At 41.9% G+C, this 9,784-nt stretch overlaps 1 protein-coding gene across 1 annotated transcript; it reads left to right on the forward strand.

The window, feature by feature from the left end:
* The first annotated feature begins 115 nt into the window (after window positions 1–115).
* On the forward strand, window positions 116–6,850 carry decr1 (2,4-dienoyl CoA reductase 1, mitochondrial). Its single transcript, XM_055926101.1, has 10 exons — window positions 116–233; window positions 1,155–1,354; window positions 1,459–1,516; window positions 1,638–1,724; window positions 1,841–1,988; window positions 3,432–3,531; window positions 5,129–5,201; window positions 5,356–5,502; window positions 5,765–5,827; window positions 6,101–6,850. Exons 1-10 carry the CDS (start codon window positions 150–152, stop codon window positions 6,158–6,160), a joined length of 1,020 nt encoding a protein of 339 aa, XP_055782076.1. The 5' UTR covers window positions 116–149; the 3' UTR covers window positions 6,161–6,850.
* Window positions 6,851–9,784: the final 2,934 nt, after the last annotated feature.

Raw genomic sequence — 9,784 nt, forward strand, 5'->3', positions numbered from 1 at the left:
ACCTCGAAAGAAAAAGTGTTAAAAATACATAAAATGACCCACGACCGCCTGACTAAGATCATGGAACAACCTACCTTCTATTCAATAACCCCCCTCCCCTTCTTTAATTTACAGAAATCAGGGCAAAAGTCAAATCAAATTTTGAAAACATGGCGTCCACTTTACTGTGTCGGGTGTCATCAATATTTAAAACTGATTTAACCTTGCCGTTGAAGAGTCTTGTCTACAGACGGGTAAACATTGCCACCGAGATGAATGCAATAACTACCAAATCTTATTAAAAACTCTAATATGTTGTGTAAGTTAGCTAGCTGCTAGTTTAGCAGCAGGTTGTTGTTAGTTGGCTAGCTAACTGTTAGGTGTGCTTCTATGGGAAAGCTGTGCAGCAGCTTAAGCATTATTTCCGATGTTGACAGACATGAGTGCATTCTGCAATATTTCTGGCATAGCTAGCTTTTGTTCCAGTGTTCTGCTACAGATAAATTGCTGAGAAGTGTAGGGACAGTTGACGATAAGACCACTTTTGTGATGTTCATGCAAAAGCACATACTAAACCTGTGTAGGCAGCTTGCTGTGTGTTCTCACAGCCAGACATGTAAGCATCTCAACCTTTCACCCAGTCCCCTCTCCACTGGGAATGTGAGCACCCACGCTGTTGGAGGAGTAGAGTGCAGTGCATAAGTGGTGTTTATCAATATAAGTAATTGCTCTTACTAATGCATTTGTTTGACAGGAAAGACAACTAGTTTTTAATTCAATGGCCTTTATGCTACTTTTAGATGTTCAAATATAGCACAAGTTCTTATATAGCGCAAGAGAACAGCAAGCCTGGTTTTTAAAACCCCCAGAAAAAGCAGCACCTCATGGCACAATGCCTCTCCCTGTGTGACCTAACAGTACTTGTGTGTATTTACTGACATGTATGTGTAACTGATAGATACACACATACATGTTGTTGTTTTTTCCCCAAGTCTTTTTTGTTGTCTGTAATGTCTTTTTCTTTATGTGTCGGGCCAAAGTAAGACTAGCTGTCACCATTGGCGTCGGCTAATGGGGATCCTAATAAATCAAAATCTGTGACTCGCAACATCCCTTTTCAGCTGGTTCATTAATATTAGTTTTTTTGTGTTATCCCATTTACTCTCCTTAAACAGTTGTTCAGCAGTGGGACCAGGGCATTGAGTGAGACTGGACCCCCCCAGGCTAAATTCTTTCCTGCAAATGAGGGATCAATGCTGCTCCCTGGGACTTACAAAGGCAAAGTGGCCTTTATCACAGGAGGAGGAACGGGGTTGGGAAAAGGCATGACCACAACACTGTCAGCACTAGGGGCAGAGTGTGTCATCGCTAGCAGGTAAGTGGAAACTTGGTAGTCAGTCGGGCTATAAATCCCAATACTACTGCTGCCTTCTTGCACTCACAAATTAGAAAGTGACACATTTCTGTTGTAATTTCTAGAAAACTGGATGTTTTGAAAAAGACTGCAGAGGAAATTACAGGTCAGACAGGAAATAAGGTACTACTACTGATCAGTTACCCACATTGAATGCATTCATTATCCAAGAGTTCTAGATAATGATAAATCAGTATGAACTCTGCTTTAAGTTGTGTTTGATACTTCAAGACTCTATGTGCAGGTCCATGCTGTGCAGTGTGATGTTAGAGACCCCAAGTCAATTGAAGCTGCTGTGGACCAACTGGTAGAGGTTGCTGGTCTCCCTGATGTACGTAGGTACAGATCAAGGACGTTTTGTCTGAAAAGTGGTATGCTTCGCTGTTCTAGATAATAATAATACTCCAATTGCTTGGTAAATATCATCCTCCTCTCTCATTCCTCTAGGTGGTGATCAACAACGCTGCAGGGAACTTCATCTCCCCGTCAGAGAAGCTGTCTGCCAACGCATGGAGGACTATCACAGACATCGTCCTGAATGGCACGGCCTTCGTCACCCTGGAACTGGGCAAAAGGCTGATACTGGCCGAGAAGGGTAAACACCAGAGCAATCTGATGGAGCCCATAAGCAAAGATCTAGGATCAGCTTTCCCTCTCCATTTATTTGTGTTGTAATGTATTGTGTAGTGCTGCCACCAGGGGGTAGTAAAGATTCACCATCTGCCTACAACTCCTGGACATTTGATCCTTAGTAGTATAACAAGTGAGGATCAACCCAGAACATTGGTGTGGAGGCATGTGTACCATATCTCTCTCTTTTCTATTTAAGTGTGTAATATTGACAGTGATTGAGCCTCAATATGAAATGCTTGAGCACTTTTCCCTTCAGTTGGTCATAGTCCAGCGTCCCTCCCCTTGTCCACTGCCCTTTTGCCCTAGGCTCCTCCTGACTTTGCGTGCATGCACCCTCTCATTCCTTCTCGTCCTCTTTTTTTCCCTACTCTCCTTTCTCTGCTCTCTGGTCAAAGAGGAAAGGATACGTAATGGGAGGATAGGTGAAGCCTCTCATGCGATGTTGTGCCATATTTATAATATGTGTGTGTCTGCGTGTGTGTGTGGATAAGCTTTAGTATTCATGTGAATATCCCAGCCCTTCTCTGATTACTGTGGCTTTTCCATCTGCCCTCAACACTGCAATTAGGCAAATCACAATTAAGCAATTACCTTGAAGTACAAAGACATGCCATCACACTAGGGGCACAATTCAATCTGAACTGATGTTTTTCCAAAACAGCCATTCTTCCAACAGTGCAAGAAAGCATATTTGAATTGATACCCAGGTGTCTGTTCTTCTTTCACACTATTAGGATTATTCTATTGCAGGGGTGCGCAATCTTTTTGTCTCGAGGGCCACATTGGGATTTTGAAATTCAACGGAAGGCTGTGCATTTTTTTATTTGATCGATTTGTTCGTTAAAATCAATTTGTGAGACAAAAATAATAATTTTCCCTTCCCTGTTCTAGCGGCTACATAAATCTAAATGTGCTTTTATCGCAGTACAAGAACGTTGCTTTGTCTTCTCACCTGGCAGCTTGGCTCCAGGCTTTGATGAAATAGTCTCACAGACAAACTATTTATTCTGCTAGCATCTCCTTCCATTACCCCTCTGACTTCTTGATGTTCCATGTATGTGTAGTAGCGTCGTTTGTTTTATCAATCTAGAAGTAACCCTGACTCGTTAAATCTATTGCAGTGTAATCTGGCCCACAACAGCGACCATGTTTTATGAGCTTTAGTGTGCTGGATATAAAAGCCTATAAAACTGTACAATGACTAACCGCTGCTCTCAGTTCATTGGAGGAACAAGTCAGCCTATGACAGTCTAATGAAGAGATGGATGAATTGGTCTGAACTGGGAACAGTTGTAAATTATAGGGATGCACATGATGACACATATTGCTGGGCATATACTGTGCATATATTACAGTTGGACATATTTTTGTTTCTTTGTGGTATTTATGTACATTGTGTTTGTAGGTGCTGCGTTTCTGGCTATCACCACCATATACGCAGAGACCGGCTCTGGATTTGTGGTTCCCAGCGCGGCTGCCAAGTCAGGAGTGGAAACTCTGTGCACGTAGGTATTTCAAAGAAGGCACTACAATAAAACCTATCAGGACCTGTTTCCCTGTCCTAAACCATCCCTTCACCCCTATCACTATTGCACCCACCACACGTAGACATCCACACTGGCCTCATTTGAAAAGATTTGGCTCTCTCACTTATCAAACGCCTTATGAACACTAATGCATTTTTAAAGAGAAGCAGTCATTAGCATAACGAAGGTCCAGGAACATTTAATTAACATTAAAGTGTGTCTCTCTCCCAATCCCCCTCCTGTAGGATTTAGACAATAATAAAGACGGATGGGCTATGTGTGCGTGTGTGTGTACCTTGTTCGTTCACACACGTGTGAATCCAATAGTGTGTGTGAGAACCCAATAAAATCCTGAATGGGACCGACACCTTTCATGTGAAGACAGGGATGCTCTTATCAAATGAAGAATAGACCTTCTTAATGAACCTCTGAGGGCTTTTACCGAAAGAAAGATCCCACTCAATATTAGTCCCTGTCAATTCCATTGAAAGAGTTAATGACACTGAAAGGTTTCCCCATAAACCCAGGGGACTGGGAATGATAAATGGGGGAACTATTCGTGTCTCTTACAATCACGTCCCTTTTGTACCTTGATATGTTTGACTTCCTATACAAGTGACCGCAGTGTGTGTGTCTTTGTGTAAAACACTGTGTGTGTGCGGGTTCCAGACTAGCTGGAATGCCATTTAAGGTTACATTTGAATCCAAAATAAAGGAAACACTTGAGTAAATGAGGGATACAGTATATTGAAAGCAGGTTGTTCCACCCAGGTGTGGTTCCTGAGGTAATTAAGCAATTAACATCCCATCATGCTTAGGGTTCATGCATAAAAATGCCTGGTTGTCCAGTGACGTTGAGAGGGGTCTCAAAGGAGCATATGGGGTTTAAAGGGGGTGTGTCAGTCACATACATGTGTAGTGGCATACTGGAGAGTTACCTATAGCTGGTCGGCCCATTCATGCAGTCTTTTTTTCCTGTGTGAATGAGCGCTATTATCTGATAATGGATCCCCCCCCACCATATGAAATCGCTCACCAAAAAAGTGACCCCTCTATTTTGTAAAGGGAGCAGCAGCCAAATTTGCTCATTTATTGCACCCGGCATCTCGGGAGAGCTAGCCTATTTTTAGATCCTATTCTTTCATTACAGTTTTTTGTTCGGAGGGTTTCAAGAAACTAGAGGGAATGAATCAATTCAACATGCACCACCCTCAGTGCCTCTCACTATAATGTTCCCAGAATGACATGGAATGACTAAAGCACTCCTGGCATCTACTTTTTGGCGCCTCAGCTTTTTCTGTATGAATAGTCGAGATGTATTTTGTTTTTAGGTGCAGCTAGTTACCCTCCAATCATATTAGACTTAGACTGAAGGCCCCATTATGAGTGACTACCTATGAGAATATTTAGGATGTAGTGCCTCACTCCTATGCCCAAGTCTAAACAGATTCCCTGAGCCTACACTAGGCCATCTTTATTACTACATGCAGTAGTGGTAGTTCTTTGTATTTTTCTTCCTTTTTTTCGTGTGTGTATATTGTATGTATATGTGAACAAACTACTGTTTGTTTCTCAGGTCTCTGGCTGCGGAGTGGGGGAGGTACGGCTTGAGGTTTAATGTCATCCAGCCAGGACCAATCAGAACCAAGGTAACAGACACAACTCTGGAGTGAAACTTTGCAAATATACTGTGTTGATATTTTTTTTAAATATAAAAATGTCTTAAGTCTTTCCCTTTCTGGTCTTATCTTGGCTTGTAAATGTGTAATTAGCTATGTTTTGTGACCTCTTCTCTTTGTGTAGGGGGCCTTCAGTCGTCTCGATCCCACAGGCATGTTTGAGAAGGCCATGATCGGTAGGATACCCGTGGGCAGGCTGGGCACGCCCGGAGAGATTGCCAACCTGGCAGCCTACCTGTGCAGTGACTATGCCAGCTGGGTGTCTGGAGCGGTAAGAGAATATGTGTCTGTCTTGATAAGCTAAGCAGGCAGTGGAGACCAATCACTATGTTAGCTGAATGCCTACCTTGCAGAATGGGTATCCGGAAATTGTAGATTGCAGTAAGTCCTTCACTGTAAATGACATTCAAAGTGCACTAGGATTAGGCGATGCAGGTATAGGGATGGACTATGGCTAAGGGAAAAATGATGACTCAACATCCACATATACCGTGTTCTTCTCTTTAGTTGTGCCCATTCTCTTCTGTTTGCAGATCATTCGAATGGACGGTGGAGAGTATGTCTCCATGGCAGGAGAATTCAATGATCTGAGGAGGGTATGTGCTGAGACTAACTTTGCAAACCCTGTTCCACTGTCAAGACTGGAACTTTAACACTAAAAAATCATATGAACATAGAATGATAATTTGATAGCATTGCTACCTTTTGCATAATCTCTGTTCTGTTATGCGACTAGCTATTGATTCCGTAACAAGATTGCAAGTGAGCTGTTTCTGGTTGTGGAAATCGGCCACATTTTATGACAGATGTTAGTTTATGGATATGTGGGTCAGGTTGTGCTAGTTTTAACTGTGTTTTGTGTGCGTCAGGTCACTAAGGAGCAGTGGGCTATGATGGAGACCATGATCAGGGGTACCAAGGGATCCTAAGAAGTCAAGATGGGGACATACACTTCCCGGAGCAGCAGGTAGCCTAGTGATTAGAGCGTTGGACTAATAACTGAAAGGTTGCAAGATTGAATACCCGAGCTGACAAGTTAAAAATCTGTCGTTCTACACCTGAACAAGGCAGTTAACCCACTGTTCCTAGGCCGTCATTGAAAATATGAATTTGTTCTTAGCTGACTTGCCTAGTTAATTAAAGATAATTTAAAAAAATGTTTTACTAACTCTCTACCACTGTTAATGCTCCAGGGAAACACAGACACGCAGATACAGTAGGGCAGCATTTGAAGAGAAAATGGCTTCATCAGGAGGCCAACTATTTAGAGCAGGTTTGAGAGAGAGAACTTTATAATCTTTTTGTTCTCACTCTGTCTGAGATTCTACTGGCTACAGCACTTCCTGGATGAAACTGACTTCTCGTTGGTTGAAAAAACGTTCCTACAATTGACTTGGTATTTTGCCAGTAACATTTATCATTTGTTTTTACAATGATGCCTTGAAAAGAATGAATTCTGTTCTTTTAAAAAAACATGTTTCAATGGACTATCTAAGTTGACGTCCAGTAATGCTATTCATTGCTGTTAAATGATTGTCTTGTGCTCTGTGTGTACAATACGTGAGCTTTACATGGATTTGTCTGTATGGAGTATGTTGAATAAAAGACAGTAGACATTTTATATCTCTCTGACGCATTCTTTTAAAATTCTCAGCCACCTAATGTTACTTAGAGCGTTAGATGGATTGACTCTATTCATTTCCTCCCAAGCTGCTCTATCATTATTTTAGTTACTCTGACAAATCAATAGTCTAAACGCTGACGTAATCTTATATGGATCTAATACGCTGCTAAGCTGTTAGAAATAAATAACCTGAATGAGCTGTTCTTGGTCAGAAGTGCGATTTGTAGCAAGTTGAAAAGCTTGTCGAATGCATAATCATTGATGAACCGTTTCAATTCTTCGTAAATGTGTTTTAATATTCTTTGAAGTAATCACTGATGTGCCAAGGCTTCATTGGTGAATGGAAAAAGATGGAAACATCCTTCACGCATCCAATCACATACCGATTGGTTACTTCAAGGAAGGACGTGATGTATTTTGACAATGTTGGAATTGGGCCTAAGCCTTTTAATGGTGCACCATACGTGATGCTAAATGAAAATGTCGCCAAACGTGAAGTAGCCCATGTCTCATTGTTAGGCATAGCTATCTTAATGTGATGTGTAGGCATTGTGCCAGTGAGCTTCTCTACAGAGGCACAGAGAACCCCACTCCCTCCCATCTCTATTTGTATTGTGCAAGTCACACTACTGTTATCTTTCATACTCTCCATTTCCTCCCTTTCTACTTCCCCCTTACCTCACTTTACCTCCTTTAACTCTTTCCCTTTCATCCCTCTTCCCCCTGTCTGTCTAAAACCCCTCCCCCACTCATCCTTACATTTTCTATTTTATTTTCCTCCCTTCCTGTATTCATTAGAGCAGTGGAGCCACAAAGCCTTCTCTTACAGTTGGATTGTCGGGTCACATTTTCCCTGTTCCGCCACCAGACCTTGTCCTCCCCCATTGAACAGAGGGCGCTGGACAGTGTCTGATGCCATAGGACAAGCACAACGGAGGAAACGTCCTTTCAATCCAACACAAAGCACCAGTTCACTGATCCTCCTGCTAAAGCTGTGTGTATGTGTCTCACAGGGTTGGAGTATATCCAGGATAAACACTATGTAAGTCGCTCTGGATAAGAGCGTCTGCTAAATGACTTAAATGTAATGTAATGTAAATGTAATTACTCTGATTGTGGTGTCAGCAACACTTAGCCGAGAAAATGAAATGTGGTGGAGTTTTATTTACCTATCCTATGAGGTTTGTGGAAATGTCCAATTGAAAAAAATGACAATTTCATCTGGTTTTCCTTTGTCATCTTTAATTGTGTTGAACCAGTGTCCAATCTATTTGCAGATTCTCCTTTGGCCATGCTTTTAAGGTCAGGGGTATGCCTGTTCTGTGTCGAGGGAAACAAACATCAACGTATAGAGTGGAAGAGTACCTTGCTTTTGTTAATTACAATTAGCTCTCCCATAATGCAGCCTGTTCCCCTCTTCCTACTTCATACCCCTACCCTTTCACATCCCAGAGTTCCATTAGGCACATACAGAAACACACAGACACACACTTCACGCTACATTTAAACTTTTATTTAACTAGGCAAGTACATACTGCAGCTAACCTCAGATAAGCCATCGCTATACCTTTACCAACTCTGACGGAGATGCCAGCAGCTGCCCAATTAGGAGATAAAATCATCCTGCTGTCTAAACTCACTGCATAGTGCATGGGGGACAGAGGACCGAGCAATGCCTCCACTCAGTGCAGGGATTTATAAGGTTAATGCTTCCCTCTGTCTGTCATAAAGCAGCATGTAACTTCAAGCGCCCCTATGCCTACAGAAAGCTCCTGGCCTGGGCACCAGACGGTTTCTGCATTCAGCAACACTGCATTGTTGCAACGACAAGTTGGCCAAAGCAGAAACAGATTGGCACACATGTTAAGGAAGTTCCACCTGAAGTGTCCTCACCTCCCCCTGTAAGCACATCCCTCCAGTGCTGTTCAACCTCCGCTGGCTCCCCATAGGCTCATGCATTAACTTTAAAATCCTGGTTCACACCTACCAAACTATCCCCAACTGTGGCGCCAAGTACCTGTCTGACCTCATTCTACCCTCCTACCCCACACACACCCTTCGAACCTCCAGGTCCGTACTTGTTCAGCAGCCCCACTGCAGACAAACATTTATGGGTGACAGGGTCTTTCAGTTTTACAGCCCCTCGACTGTGGAACTTCCAGTCAATGTCAGGGCTGTAGAGTCTCTGGTCTCGTTTAAGGCACAGATAACTATGCTGTTCAGAATAGCTTCCAAATACCTATGTTAACTTTGTTCTCCTGTCCACCAGATCTGACGACACCTGTATATACAGTGGGGCAAAAAAGTATTTAGTCAGCCACCAATTGTGCAAGTTCTCCCACTTAAAAAGATGAGAGAGGCCTGTAATTTTCATCATAGGTACACTTCAACTATGACAGACAAAATGAGAAAAGAAAATCCAGAAAATCACATTGTAGGATTTTTAATGAATTTATTTGCAAATTATGATGGAAAATAAGTATTTGGTCAATAGCAAAAGTTTATCTCAATACTTTGTTATATACCCTTTGTTGGCAATGACAGAGCTGTCATGACATTTCTCCAAACAGACTCTCCACTCACTCAAAAACTAAATGAGGAAACAAGTCAAGATCGGAGAAGAAGAAGAAGTTATAGGTCTGTGAGAGCCAGAAATCTTGCTTGTTTGTAGGTGACCAAATACTTATTTCCACCATAATTTGCAAATAAATTCATTAAAAATCCTACAATGTGATTTTCTGGATTTTCTTTTCTCATTTTGTCTGTCATAGTTGAAGTGTACCTATGATGAAAATTACAGGCCTCTCTCATCTTTTTAAGTGGGAGAACTTGCACAATTGGTGGCTGACTAAATACTTTTTTGCCCCACTGTATAAACTTTTTTTGTTATTTTCTTCAGAGTCTTTCTTCAGTGCTTTTCATATTAAAT

Source organism: Salvelinus fontinalis, chromosome 6, assembly GCF_029448725.1.
Source record: "Salvelinus fontinalis isolate EN_2023a chromosome 6, ASM2944872v1, whole genome shotgun sequence".
Taxonomy (NCBI): domain Eukaryota; kingdom Metazoa; phylum Chordata; class Actinopteri; order Salmoniformes; family Salmonidae; genus Salvelinus; species Salvelinus fontinalis.

Excerpts from the sequence above, each read along its gene's own strand:
- decr1 (XM_055926101.1), top strand. The coding sequence starts at position 150 with ATGGCGTCCACTTTACTGTGTCGGGTGTCATCAATATTTAAAACTGAT. Across the intron at positions 1,355-1,458 it reads GAGTGTGTCATCGCTAGCAG|AAAACTGGATGTTTTGAAAA; the intron begins GTAAGTGGAAAC and ends TGTAATTTCTAG. Across the intron at positions 5,202-5,355 it reads CAGGACCAATCAGAACCAAG|GGGGCCTTCAGTCGTCTCGA; the intron begins GTAACAGACACA and ends CTCTTTGTGTAG.